This window comes from Egretta garzetta, unplaced genomic scaffold (genome assembly GCF_000687185.1).
Source record: "Egretta garzetta isolate BGI_Z169 unplaced genomic scaffold, ASM68718v1 scaffold107, whole genome shotgun sequence".
Taxonomy (NCBI): Eukaryota; Metazoa; Chordata; class Aves; order Pelecaniformes; family Ardeidae; genus Egretta; species Egretta garzetta.
Genome location: NW_009260399.1, coordinates 4,158,905 through 4,174,290, shown reverse-complemented (window position 1 = coordinate 4,174,290; position 15,386 = coordinate 4,158,905). Strand labels below are relative to the sequence as shown.

The following is a 15,386-nucleotide window of genomic DNA, read 5'->3' as shown; positions in this document are numbered from 1 at the left end:
GGGCTGCCTGGGGTGGGGGGATTTATGTGACTGTTCCAACTCCACCGCTCATGTGAAACGGGCAATATTTCATGAAGTCACCAGGTTTGCAGAAAACTTTGAGTGCTGAAATAATTCTTCTCAGAAGGAGAAAGGAAAAAACCTAGTCTAAAAGCAAAACTGCGAAGAAGTAAAAATAAAGTGAAATACATTGCAGATTTTCAGGAGCCTCGCTTTTGCGTTCACCAGAATAATGCTGCCCATGGTCTACTTCTGTTTCTTATATCACTGTTCATATATTAATATGTTTATTCTCATTTTCTTTTTAGGTCATCCTGATCCTTACCAAGTATTATCATACTGACATGGGGAAAGTGCTGGAGAGCTCTTTGTGGAGGTAGGTTCTCTGCTTTTCCTCTAACCTTTCCCCACGCCCCCCCGGCCCCCTTCTCAGAATAGATCCTTCTCTTTTCCCTTTCCAAACTGCAGTTGAGTTGAGCCGGTGGCTGATTGATGCTAATATAGCAAGATTATCCAGCCTGTCATCAGCTCTTACTCCTCTTCCTTAAACGCAGTTCCTGCAGTTCAATAAGAAAGAGTTTGAAATGAGTTTTAACAGTAGAGACAAACCATGATGGAAAGTGTAAGGTACCTTTCTGATGCCGCTTCGCAAGATGCCATTCTTTTCTCTTTTTAGAAATTTTGCAACAAAGTTACTTAAAAACTTTGAAATACCTGTTGTGTTGGGATGGGTCCCTTGGGAGATCTTACTGCTCTTGAGTACTGTCTTGAGGTTTGTAAATAATCCTGATTTGGAAGCAGTCACAACTGGATGAAATGTAATACCAGTGCAGGTTATATCGTCTTACGACAACTGGGCATAAGTAGTAATCCAAATAAATTTCTAAATTGATTCTTATTTCCTCAACATTAGCGAATTAAGATATCAGTATGCTTGTTGCCCGCATTGTACATGAATTGCATGGTCAGGTATATATCAGCACAAAACTAGGCTAGGGTAAGCCTATCTTATGTTGGTCATACTGGTTATCTTCTCATGTGCTGATTTTGTTTTGCTAGTGTGTGCTCTCATTTTCTGTATATCTGTATAAATCTTCCACCACAAATTTTTGCTAGATCCATTACGTACACTTCAGAAGTGAAAGTATTTCAGTGTTACCAATAAATACAGTATTGCTCCAGCATTTGCTATGCTGGTTTTGCTGGGTTACCTGTAGCAGTAGAAATAATTCTTGAAATTTTCTGCCAGGATATCTAAATAGTTCTTATTAATGACAGGAGACTTATTGGAGAAGTCTTATCTGAAACTTATGTAGCCCATAAGCTTTAGGTCCAGAAACAAGTGGGTTATTTAATACCTTGTGGCTTAGGTACTTGTAAACTTTGTACCATCACAAGAGCTTGCGTGGGCACTCAACCTTCATCTGTGTGTGTAAGGAGCTTTACAGAGACAATCCAAGAAAAGGAGTGGGCAAGGGAATAGGGAGTGGGAAAGGCTGTGACCAGGACATGCCGCGCACCAGCCTTGCTACTTGTTTTGAAGGAGGCTGCGTTGTTTTAACCTTGTGGGATTTCTCATAGCGACAACGTACCTTTGCAATACCTTGCTGTCATACTGGTAGCTGAGTAGTACAGTCTGACCAGGAGCAGTGGTCCACGCAGCACTGGTGGGTATTTTCAAATAAAGAAGAAACTTCTAGTCATAAAAAGGACTAGGACTGTTCAGGAAAGAGAGTAAGATCAAATGAAGCCTGCTTAGTATTGGCTCAGGATTGGCCTTTTTAGGGCTATGATGGTTCATTTGTAATTATCCTTTAAACTTACAAGATGTGAAATTAATTGCACATTTGTTTCTGTTTTAATTTTTGTCCAACATCTTGTGCAAAGAAGACAACCAAATGGCAGTTTGGATACTCCCACAGTTGCATAAGCACACATTGCTCGCCTGTTATATGCCCCTGGCCTATGCAACATGTGCAATATGTTTCAAGTTTTGCTATTCACGCTTCAGTGTAATCTATCATAGAAGTCTTTTAAACTTATTCAGTCGGACTCTTCAAAATAAACTCTCTGCTCTTTCAAAATAAACATGAAACAGGCTTCAGATAATGTTGCTTTCTTTTGAGAACATAAACACTTTAAACAAGGTCATTCAGACCTTGCTGACAGCTGGTGTAAAGAAGAACTGGTGTGAACTGCATTCCAATAAAATTGATGTTGGTGTGCATCATAGGGAAATCAGGCCCTTTTACTTACAAGCAATAGGTGTACCAGGTGCTTTCGTTGTTTGTTAAACTAGGATGGAAAAGCTGAAAAGAATAAAGTGCTTAAGATTAGCACTTGGGCCAGGGGTTGTAGCTGATCCATCCTTAGACATGTTCTTCTCTGGGCTCGCCTCCTTCCTTCGCCTCTGCTCACTGTAGCATAGAAGTGGCACATGTGGTTGTCAGACTGGGGGAGTTGCAAAGTGCCTGGATCTGGAAAAGCACAAGTGGTGCAAAAATATCAAATAGTGCCTCTCCCTGTTGAGATGTAGCTTGTTATTTGTACTGAATAAAATAAAAATAAATACTGTCTGTGAAGTCAGGGAAGTTTTGTCTTCTCTGTGTAAAATGGTTGGGTGTAAATTGCTGAGGCTCCATGTTTGCTGATGGCACTGGGGTGTCGTACTCACATTGGCAGCCTGCCCAGAATGCACACTGTATATATTTTTCAACTTTTTTGTCTGATTCTCTTTTGCATTCCTCTCATTTGCATCAGAATAAATATACAGTAAAACAGGTGTGAAAAATGTTATGGTTTTTTTCTTCAGCAGACAAAAGCCATTAATCTTGGTGAGGTTTTTGTGCCTTAGTGGGCATGGAGCCTGTCTGGTTATTTCCTGAATCAGCCCAGTGTTTTTCTTCTTCCTATCTTGCCTGGCTATATCATACCAGCTACTTCATATCCTCTAAGTGAAAATAAACTTGTTTTATAACCTGATCAATCCCCACCAGGTTAATTTTTTAATGTTAATCTCCCACTTTCATCTTGCCAATCAGTAAATATTATCCTAGCTTGGCACTTATTGCTTCTTTTGTTTCTTGAAACTGCATCTTTCTTTTCTTCTGCTGAAACATATTTCCTCTTCATCTCTCTTTCTTTTTCTCCCATCACTCAACATAATTGGGTTTTTTCCTTGCTTAGTGGAACAGGGAATGAGAAGGGAAGAGTGACTCAGTGGTCCAGTGATGCTTATTTGTTCTTAGTGACCTTGGAGTTGCAGTCAGACTTTTGAGAGTAATGCAAATGGTGGGAAAAACACTGGTCGGGTACCTGCCCAGCGGGGGCTTTATGCGAAGAAGATAGATCTTTTGGAAGTGGATCTGGGTGACGAATTTCTGTGCCTCTGCAGAGCGTTGTTAATTTGTGTAGGTAATTTATGCCTGCCCACACAGGTCAGGTTACAGGATTGGGAGGCCTAAGTTTTAATTACCTTGGAATCTTTTTATTGTTGAATAAACAGGAAAATGGTACTGGATAATGAAAGTCTTAACAACTTCTTACTAGCAGCAGCCACGTCTGGTTACACTGAAGAGGTGGAGGCATAAATCTCGGTGGAAGCATGTAGTTAGAAAACACCAGGGTGTGCTTCTCTAGTCAGCTATTTTTGATACTTTGCTAATTTGCTTATTAAGTAATTGTTAAGGTTGGGGTAAACTGTGTAGTTATTTGACTCAAAATAAGGTATGGAAATAAACAGAGCTGACATTGGTTGCCTCTTGAATATAAATTAAAATAACTTATTGAGAAGGAACGGAGAATTGTTTTCAGGTTTATTTTTAGAGTTTCTAAACTGCAGTACATATTGGGAATTCAGGTTTGATGTTGTGTTGAGCCTCATGAGCATAATGAAAAAACTGATACTGCGACTAAAACTTAAAATTCAGGTATTAAAATTATCTTCACAAATTGTGCGTATATTGAAGATAGTTTGCATACTAGTGCTGTTCCTGTCAGTGTCCGCACACATCTTCATCCAGCATGTTCACAGTATGAAGGACCTGAATCAGAGAGACCATTTAGGATAATAGATACTTGAGTATGTGTTTTCATATGCTTTATGGACCAGTTAGTTCATAAATATATAGGTGCATGTATTGTATAACCTCAGGTGCCTGCTTTGCATATGTTGCATGCCTGCAGCTTTCGGTGTACGTACCTGAATCTTACAATCAAATATTTTAACTTTGAATTGATACCACTAAGAAATTAATACTAATACTTGCACACCTGAGTTAATTAATCCTAGTAATGACCCTTGGAAATAAATATAGATCTATTTTTATTATATTATTCCATTTTATACACAAGGCACCTGAGATGGTGACTGATTGCTGAAGGTTATGCGGTGACTCAGCATTCTGTGGCCGTGGAATTGGCTTCCAACCCTGTGCTTAGGCTGGCTCAGAGTCCTGTTTCTGGTATGCATGCAGCCTTCCCCTTCTTAACTTGATCTAAGCAATGAATAATAGATGCTGATGATGATTCCTAATAAAGTTTTGATTGCATATTATCAAGCACTAACGATATGGTAGCGCTAATGCAACTTGCTCTGTAATTGCCATTGTTCCCAATGGCATCACCATGTTGTTATTGCTTCACCACAGCAAAACAAACGGCATTATTTGATGTTAACTGCACTGTTAACTCCTCTCAGCATTCCATGCTGAACCCCAAGTAGGTCCATTTTTAGGGGTGTTGGGATATTTTGCCCCATATTGTAAACAACAAACTGCTAAATGAAGAAATAGTCTTCTCTGACTGCTTAAATATGGTTGGATACACTAGCTGGACATCCTGGGGCTCCTTACTCCAAATGCAGCCTGAGGAGGGAGCGAAGTCGCAGCACTGTGCGAGGAGGTTGTGAGTCCAGGTCAGCGGCTGGCAGCTGGAGGTGAGAGCAGTTGGGTGAGCCTCACGGACAGCATGAGACTTGGGTAACCTCAGGGAGTCAGGAAAATCCTCTCGGTGGCGGCACAGCTGTTTCTATCTGCACTCACAAAAAGCCACGTATTCAGGGCAAGACCTGGTTGTACAAGCTCATCACTGGCCGTCAGCAGGGATCAATGCACAGTGATGCATGGTGCTTTGGGCATTTACAAAAGGTGCATGCCCACACTAAGGTTAAAATCCAGACTACAAAGAGCAGGAGATTCTGTTAAGGTAGATGCAGTGAACAATGTACCAGTCAGGAAAGTAAAATATCCAGACCCTGTGTGGTTCACAGAGTGTGAGAAAATGATTATGGGCATTTGTTTCCAAACTCTTTGGACTTTTAGGTGAAACTCACTTCACCTGTTCCCTGAAATTAATTTAAAAAGCAAAACAAAAACCCCCATATAGAGTCTGGTGCCGCAGTGAAATTCTTTCTTGGTGTGAAATGCTGCTTACTAAGTGAGCAACTGTATTCTGCAGCAACTTGCACTTCCAGATGGTCTTATACTGTGGTTCTGGTTTGAAAAGTGACTTTGTAGAAATGGCCCCAAGGGATGGAGTTATTGAGCCTGTGATTTCCATATCAAACTTGCTCTCTTTCCAAGTAAAAACAAAAAAAGAAATGGCTTTCTAATTATTAGCCCAGTGAACTCAGCTTGGGATCTAGTGTCTAGCTGTGCTTTCTCTGGCTAATGCATCATCCTGAGTAATGGCAGTTTTGTAATCAAAATAGACTGCACTCAATTATACCTGTGCAGCTCTTTTGTCCTCTATTATATTCTTATTTACACCTGTTCTGCTGTGAAAAGGTTTTGGGAGGTACTGTTGAAAAGGTAGTCCTACAATTAGAGTTTTATTTCTCATATTGAACAACAGATTTTTATGCTCTCTTTGATCATATTTCCATATTCACCTAATAACATTACAAAGACTTTCATTATCTTTGCTACAATTTCTATCTTGCTAATACTCTACAGTGCATCATCATGAGTTGAATTGTGCAGGAAAGTCTCTATTTAGTTTATTTAGGGCATTTAAAATGAGCCGTAAAACCATAGTTAGAAAGTGAATGTAGTGGATTTCAGCCTATCAGTAATGTTTTATTATGGGTGTCAGGTAAGAAAAATAGGTAAAAGACAAAGGAAATGAAAGGAATGTGTCTTGACAAACTTTGGAATGTACAAGATATTGAAGAGATGGTTATTGATGTTTTTGATAGGCAGTGGTTTATTAATTTAGGGACCTAAAAGGTGTGGATGTTGCAATGTGCTTCTATAGCGTGTGCTCTAGTGGAGATACGACCCACCACAGTCGTTCCTAAGACCAAGACCCATTCCATTGTCAATAACCTTGTTGTTCCCTCGGTGCTGCACTCATCCTGTCACATGTTTTGGCTGTAGCTTTTGGCCATTCAATGAAGGAATGAACTTTGGTCGTGGATGTTGGGAACCATTCTCCGAGTTGTGACCTGTAGACCCCTCTGAAAGAGATGTCTTTTAAATGGCTCTCCAGGGCCTGGAACTTAGCTAAAGGAGGTCCTCTTATGTCTGTGTAACCATAATAACACTTAAAATATTTTTATGACTAGTGTGTGTGAAGGTCTGAACTGAAAAAAAAAAAAATCCCACAAGCAAGTAAAAGCTACCAAAGAAGTCTATTCAAAATTCTTTACTGAATATCTGTTGCTCACAGATGAGAGTGTTCTGTCACATCTACTCTTCCAAGTTTTCAGCAACTCAGAATGCTGCTGCTGATTTTGAATGTTTACATGGTGGATGTTGCAATGTGCTTCTATAGCGTGTGCTCTAGTGGAGATACGACCCACCACAGTCGTTCCTAAGACCAAGACCCATTCCATTGTCAATAACCTTGTTGTTCCCTCGGTGCTGCACTCATCCTGTCACATGTTTTGGCTGTAGCTTTTGGCCATTCAATGAAGGAATGAACTTTGGTCGTGGATGTTGGGAACCATTCTCCGAGTTGTGACCTGTAGACCCCTCTGAAAGAGATGTCTTTTAAATGGCTCTCCAGGGCCTGGAACTTAGCTAAAGGAGGTCCTCTTATGTCTGTGTAACCATAATAACACTTAAAATATTTTTATGACTAGTGTGTGTGAAGGTCTGAACTGAAAAAAAAAAAAAATCCCACAAGCAAGTAAAAGCTACCAAAGTAGTCTATTCAAAATTCTTTACTGAATATCTGTTGCTCACAGATGAGTGTTCTGTCACATCTACTCTTCCAAGTTTTCAGCAACTCAGAATGCTGCTGCTGATTTTGAATGTTTACATGTTTCTACACTGGTTTGTGAATACACAAAAAATATATGACATATGGATTAAGATTCAGTTGGAAAGCTGTGATTTACATAGTTAGGAAAAGGCTCTTGCTTGCAGTACACTTGTGTTTATTGGAGCTGGTTGCAGCACGGCTGCTGAGCATGCTAAATATATCTTGGAGCATGAGAATTTTGCTACTTTACCAGTTGATTTCTTTTTTTTTTTTTTTTCTTTAATCCTCCTTCTGGAAAAGGAATTAAATTATTGTGAGATATAACTCATAATGAGTGAGTCAATTTCTTAAGAAAGAATAGCCATTTATTCTAAATGGTTTAAGACTCCTGTCTTATTGTTTGAGTAACTTGAACCGAAGTCATAGAATTTCTGATTGCTTTAACTGGGACTGGTATCATAAACACATTTTATAGGCACAGATGATGTGGGAATTGTACCACAGGTTATTGTTTTAAGTTGATTCCTTTTGGCTGGGATTGATGGTAATGGAATAAGCAATCTTTCCTACACAAACCCCATCCAGGTTGGTAGCAGTAGGAAGTTCAGAAAAGCCACTTCAGTGGCATTTCCTCAGATCTGTCATGGTATTTTATTGCTTATAAGCCTCCCTACAAGAAATTATCATCTTTCTTGCTAGCCTCGGCAGACAAGTTTTAAGATGGGGAGTAGAGAAACAATTTCCTTCTATGCATTAGTCATCTGTGGGGTTTGTAATTTTGTGTGTGTGTTGGGTTTGCCCTCCCTCTCTCCTCTCATAAAAGAGGGAAGCTTGCATTGGCACTGCCCATGATCCACTTCTATACGATCAAACCAAGAATTGCACTCTCAGAGCTTTTACTGTGGCATGATTCCCCTGTACTAAATTCATATAAAAACAGTTGAGCCATCAGTTTTTAGCTAATCAGAAGTACTTTGCTGCATTGTCATCTGTTAACTCCCCCTGTCAGCAGGCCAGCACAGCAGGGAAGTGCGGGGCACGTAACCTAGGGGCAGATGGAGTGACACTATATATATATATTAAGCAATGTTTCCTTTGCCACTCTGCAAAATGGAATAAATAAGAAACCACAATCAAAGCAGCTGGTTTCATTGCTCATCGAATTTTTATGATGATGAATGAGGTATAAAAACCTGAATGGGATATATTTTTAAAAACTGAAAAGGGCAAAGTCATAGCTTAGTGGAGCATCTGGTAAAGTAGATATGACATTGCACTCAGCAAGTAGTGACACAACTGGTTCCACCTTCAGCGTACTGTGTGACCTTGTTTGAAGAACCTATGGTTCCTGTGCTTCCCTCTGCTTGGTCTTTGCCTGGTGTGGAGTTTCTCTGAAATATAAGTAATCTGGAGAACTGATTGTTCAAGTGCAGTGGGACCCCATCAGTGCTGGGGCTGTAATGCTGCATTAATACAAATAATACAAAGGAGCTGTAAAGCTTAGGGATGGTTTGTGTTTTGTTTCCTTAAAGTTTTTGGCTTGAGTCTGAGAAGGACAGGAGACCATCAGAGAGCACTGACATACCATGAGGCCCATCCAAAACCACCCATACTCTTATAATAAGGCAGCTAATGACGAAGTGCCTTTTCTCATCTGCTATTTTGAAAATGCTGTTTTGCAATCCCCCATTGCTTCTCTTGGTGTTGGGCATCTTGTGTCACTGGTGTGGTATGTGGCATGTGAGCAGATTCGCTTGCTTCTGTAGTACGTGTGGTCTGCTCTAGTGCATCCCCTGTGAACTGATTGCAAATTAATTTGGTTGTTGGGGCTGAATGAATGAACAGCTGCATAGTTAATTATGCAGAATAGTATAGAAAAATGTAGTGTTAATGTTTTATACACTCATTATCCCTGCAGCATGTAATATATTTTTCAGTGTGCAAACAACAAGGGCAATATTTCCCACATAACTTATTTATTAGGAACTTTGTATTGTTGGGCAGCTTTCTCTGCTTTAATTTGGAAGGGACTGGGACAATTAAAAACTCCATACAGGCCAGTTTTTAAAATATAAATATAATCCTATATGCTGAAGAATCTGGGGACACGGGTAGTTTACAAAAATTAAACCCATCTTACAGTAAGATTTAAATGTCTCGATTCTTTCTGGTGTTATGAAATATGAAAGGTTAGTCGAGCATTTTTCCTTTCTCTCCCTGCCACCTCTCATTGAACAGATAACTGATAATTAGTCAGTTAGTCAACTGAAACCCTGTTCCAGCTACTTTGGGTTTTTTTTTATGTTGTTGCTCATTTTGTTTTCGTATGGTATTTTGTCCCTTCCTACTTCTGCTCCCCTCTTTCCTCTTCAGCATCTTTTCTCCCTATTGCATCTAGGGAATGCAATATAAGGACAGCAACTTATTTTTCTTCAACAAATCATCATTCTTGAGCTAACCTTCAAAAAAAAGATATTCTGCTTTCTCACCAGTTTTCCCTCCTATTGGCCTTTTCTTGCTAGCTATTGCCCTCCCCCTTTCCCGGGGCTGGGTTTCTGTCTCTTCCAGGCCTGGCTTCTCCAGTCCAGACTTAAAAAGCTGCTTTTTGGATGACGTATTAAGTACCTACCCAAAGTTCTTGCATTTTTGCCTAACACCTCAGTTCCAAGGCTGGCTTTTGAGGCTGTTCCAGAGCTGATGTCCTTCTGTTGGTAGGGCTTTTCCCTGGTAGTTGCTTTGACAGACTGTAGGTATTTCCATGACCTGTGAGCACATTTGATCCCAATTTTCTGTCATACGATCTGATATTGTAATTACAGTCTGAGCGGGTGGGAAGTACCTGGTTTTGCCTATGTGTTGAAAGGCACCTGTCTGGGTTACTTTATTTGTTTTAGATCTGGTATGTACCTTCTTGGCCAAATGAATATCACTCTTCTTCAAGAGGGTGCATGCAGTTTGAATTACGCCCCTTGGTAGAAAGACATTGCAGTATCAGTGAAATACAGCCACCTCTGGGCAAAAGCCAGGGAAACAAGGAAAACAGACGTGCAGTAAAGTGTGCTTTCTTAATATCAAAAAGATTAACAGTTCATCTCAAAAGCACCTACATTGTTCAACCTTTGGATATGCAGTCTTTCAAGCTTTCCTTTCTGGCAGGAAGAGGATGTATGGTCGTGCTTTCTGTACGATTCAGATATTTTTCTGTAATGCTGATCTGTCCTTAGGATCGCTGGCAGTTCAGAAGACTTCAACATAAAATGTTAACACATGGGAGAGAAAATGATTTTAAATTTTACTCTCTTCCAAGAATTTGGAGACTTATCACTGGTTTATCTTAATTCTTACCATATGCTGTCCACTCCTTAATTTTGTAATGTCTCTTTGGGATACAGAATTTGTGGAAAAATGTGATTTAAAAATAAAGTTGTGCTGTTCTGAAGTGCACTGGCGAGAGTCTGCAATTTCTTTCCCTTTACCCTACCCCTAGGCTGTGTCTCTGCTAAATACTGGTCTCTCAGGTTTCAGTAGTTTTTAACTTGCTTTTTCTTCAGCCTGACATGTAAAATTAGAAAAATAGTAATATTTTACTTTTTAGCCTCATTTCAAAATAATTGGAAGCAAAATATACATGTGATGGAGTTTTGCATGTGTGATGATTTCAGGTGCGTAATACTTAAACTCTCAGTGCTATTTTGGTGCAATTTTCAGCTTAGTTCAGACTTCTCAGTGCTAATGGGAAGGACGTGCCAGTAAATATTATTCCTCTGCACTGTGAGAGGGCAGCGCTTTCTGGCAAAGTGCAGAAGCCCAGAGTGCAAACTCTCATACCTTGGCTTTCCATTTGGCCTCAGGTGAATATATGAATCTGCCGGTGTTCCAGAGTGGAAAGCATCCAAGAAGCACACTTAAATAAAATTAAGAAGGAAAGAAAGTTAATTATTTAAAGATCCGAAAAGTATGTTATAAATATGCTGCATAAAGCACCCTGACCTACCACAGCGTTATCTTAACAGGTCACAGTTAGAGGAGACCTTGACTCCTTGCTTACATATACTTTAGGTATATCACTGGTATGCGAAATGCAGGGCTGGTTTTCCAAGAACTTCACAGTGATAATAGGACTTAGCTTCTCAAAAGGCATGTTAATGTTTGTAAAGTACTTCAATAAGTAAATAGGAGTAAATATTTAAGTATCAAATTACATGTGATTTCTATGTGAACTGAAAGTCTTGGGCTTGGTACTTGAAAATGCTTAAGTTTTTATAAATTTTTTTGAGATATCATCTTGGGAGTTGATACACTTTGATATTGCACTAAATGCTATTATTTCTTTTTTCTTTAGCATGTTTGATAGGGCTGGGAATAGGACATAAGTTTCCTGATTCCCGGTTGTTTGCTTTCATAACTGCTTTACTGGGAATTTTCTTCCATATTGCATACATTGAGAGAATGATTTTGGTTGTAAGGGAGCTCTGGTGGCCATCAAGTACAACCCCCGCTCAAAGCAGGGCTCACTGCAGAAGTTAATTAGGTCACTCAGGGCCTTGTACTGTCCAGTTCTGAAAATCTTCCAGGATGGAGATCCCACAGCTTCACTGGGAAACCTCTGTCCATCCTTTGCTGCTGTCATTGAGAAGGGTTATGTCAGCTGGAATTTCCCATCTTGCAGCTTCTGCCTGCCATCTATTGTCTTTTCACTATGTACCCTGGTCCTGTCTCATTTAAAACCTCTGTTTAAATACTGGAAGACTGCAATCAGATTCCTCATTAGCCTCGCTTCCCAAATTAGCCAGACTCAACTCCCTCACCCATTCCTTCTGTGTCGTGTGCTCCAGTTCCCTCACCATCTTAGTGACCCTCCACTGGACTCACTCCACGTTGCTGATCTCTATCTTCTATGAAGCGGCACAAAACTGAACACACTTGCTGTATCCCAGTTGTAGAAGCGGGGTGATCTGTCCTCTGAGGGTGCCTCTCTGCAGCTCTCCCCACATAAAATAGGCTGTGCTTGGATGAATGGTTTAGAATAGTTACCTTATTTATCTGAATATAAAAATAAATGTGAAAATGCCTAAATGCCAAAATCATTAACAGTGGGAATTCAGTTCTTTAAAAATTACTTAGGCACCCAAGTAATTTCATTACCTCTTGAAAAAGACAATATTGGTCTTGTTTGCTGTAAGAACAGTGGGGATGCCAGCATCAACTTTTTGTCCTCACTTTTGTTGTGCAGTATGAATTCTTGATGGGTTTTGATTTAGTTGCTGGTACATTATTTATGACATCTCTTGGCTGCAGCTGCTGTAATCCACAAAGCAAAGCCAAGCCTATCGTTTCTAGACACAGAATTGTAGTTTGTTGTGGAGCAACTCCCAGGTAATTAGGCAGGATGTGCTGTAATTGGTTGTAACATGGGCTCTTCTAAAGAAAGCATTAATCAGACGGAATGACAGGTTAAACTATTAGGGTTTTTTTTCTTTTGAAGATTTGTCTACCACAGGTAAACATCATTGTGGCCACAAATATTAGGAAGATTAATTTTGCCAGGAAAGGAAGGAGAATTATGTTGGGTTGGGTTGTTTTTTTTTTTTTTTTTCCATGATTCTTCACTTAGAAGAGAATTCTATCCCTAGTAGCATAAACAGCTTTCCACTATGGATTTTAACAATATAGCAAAGCTCAACAACTCATTGTGTGTCAGTCTATACTTGGCAAACACTGACTTTTTTTGTAAGATTCTAAGATACCGTCCCTTGATCTAGCATCCCTGCATTTTCAGATACATTTTAAGAACCTCCATTCACCCCACCACCATGGGAAAGAAAAGGACAAAAATCACAAAGCAAAGCCAAGCCTATCGTTTCTAGACACAGAATTGTAGTTTGTTGTGGAGCAACTCCCTGGTAATTAGGCAGGATGTGCTGTAATTGGTTGTAACATGGGCTCTTCTAAAGAAAGCATTAATCAGACGGAATGACAGGTTAAACTATTAGGGTTTTTTTTCTTTTGAAGATTTGTCTACCACAGGTAAACATCATTGTGGCCACAAATATTAGGAAGATTAATTTTGCAAGGAAAGGAAGGAGAATTATGTTGGGTTGGGTTGGGTTTTTTTTTTTTTCATGATCCTTCACTTAGAAGAGAATTCTTTTAAGTCAGAATGTTGAAATGTGCAAAGCAGAGTTTTTGAGGGCAAGAATTCTTGCCCTCATCCTGGGATGCGCGTAAAGCTAAAGTCTTATTCAAAGAATGGATTTCAAACAGCAGTTTTTACTACTATCGGATTTATGATGTTTGGACAATTTTGGGTCATCTTTAGCTTGGCCTATACTTCTGTGCATGTATGTTCTTCATTGACAGGATTTCAAGGATCAAACATAGGCACCTGAAATTGCTAGAGTAAAAACTGCTGATTGCTTTAAAAAGTGATTATGAATGGAGAAGAAATTGTAAGAGGCACAAGAAGTTTGGTGGGTTTCTTGTCTCTTGGCTTCTTCCCGTCAAAGCTGGATTCTTTTGTGGAGTATGTGGTGGATACAAGCTAACTGGAAACAACACAACGGAAATGGGATGAAATTCAGCATTAGCTCTGAGAATCAGAATATACAGTAGCTGCTCCAAAAGCTATGAGAAGCTAGTGGATTTGTCTCAGTTCATGCCACAAGCTTGAGAAATGGTCCTTGCCAAAAGAACATTTAGGACTGGGGCTGGGAAACAAAAGGGAGTCAAATTGCATTTGTTCCATTGGAGGTTGCTCCCTCAAACGCATTATTTTGCCATACTGTTTCCTTAAGAGAGAAATTAAAGAAGGGTCAAAGGTTTTCTCTCTTATGGCTGGCCTGTTTTGAATCTGTATGTTCAGTCTGGCTGGCTAATCGGGAATGGTATTTATGAAGAGGCTCTAGTCTGCTCTCTTGCAGGGGGTGAAGAAAAGTGAATTACTGTGTTATGTTACAAAGCAAGTGTCAGGATGACACTGAGGCAGAGCCTGGACCAGGTACGGGTCTTACAGTTTTTGTTTTGCTTCACAGAGTGCTGCATATTCAGTTTTTAATTCTCTTTTGCACCCTCTCTGTAGAATTCCCATGAGTAGTAGCAGCTGGTTTTGCTGCCGTGCTCACAGTGAGCTAGATTTCTCCATCAGCAAGTCAGAGTGATTCCACCACCAGCAAACAGTCACTCCAGAAGAAGTGAACTGTTGTTGTGGTTTAACCCGGCAGGCAGCTGAACACCACACAGCCGTTTGCTCGCTCCCCACCTCCCTCTAGTGCGGTGGGGGAGAGAATCGGAAAAAAGTAAAACCTGTGTGTTGAGATAAAGACAGTTTAATAAAACAGAAGAGGAAAATAACCATGGTGATAAAAATAATAATAATGAGAAGAGAGTACACGAAACAAGTGATGCACAGTGCAACTGCTCACCATCCGCTGACCGATGGCCTGCACATCCAACTCCCCCTGTGATCGCTGCCCCCTGGCCAACTCCCCCCAGTTTCTATACTGAGCATGACATCCTATGGTCTGGAATAGCCCTTGGGCCAGTTGGGGTCAGCTGTGCTGGCTGTGCCCCCTCCCAGCTTCTTGTGCCCCTGGGGAGCAGGGGAAGCTGAAAAGTCCTTGACTGGTGTAAGCACTGCTGAGCAACAACTAAACCATCAGTGTGTTATCAGCATTCTTTTCCTCCTAAATCAAAAACCTGGTGCTATAGCAGCTACTAGGAAGAAAATTAACTCTATGCCAGCAAAAACCAGGACAACTGTGGTGTCACCCTTGGGGACAAGCTAACCTGCATGGTCTTCCACCTTCTCTCCTTGAAAACAAACCGTATTTTAGGGCACAAATGCATCTGCCCTACTGGAGTACAAGGCAATAAATTTGTGTAATTCAAGTAAAAAAATACTAGTGCTTTTGGAAGCAGTGGGGCTGTAATGATTTGCACAGGTCACAAGTCAGGTCCTACAACTAACAATGGACTTCAACTGCAGTTTGTACCAGTTGTGGATTTTTTGGAGCAAACATCTGTGGAGTGCAGTGTTATTTATTATGGAAGTAGTAACCATCTGTTCCCATTCTTTTTTTCCTTCTGCTTGGTAGCCTCTGAGGAGACATTCCTTTGATCACTGGAGTATTTGCTCCACAGATGAAGTCCTGCAGCAGAAAAGGGGTTAAACTTGAGCTCAG

The 15,386-nt window shown here is 40.2% G+C and overlaps 1 protein-coding gene across 1 annotated transcript in view; it reads left to right on the top strand.

The window, feature by feature from the left end:
* SORCS2 (sortilin related VPS10 domain containing receptor 2) overlaps nucleotides 1-15,386 on the top strand; it is a 387,507-nt gene that overhangs the window by 571 nt on the left and 371,550 nt on the right. The window contains exon 2 of the mRNA XM_009643235.1: nucleotides 309-376. Coding sequence (XP_009641530.1) covers nucleotides 309-376 — 68 coding nt within the window. The remainder of the gene's footprint in view (nucleotides 1-308; nucleotides 377-15,386) is intronic.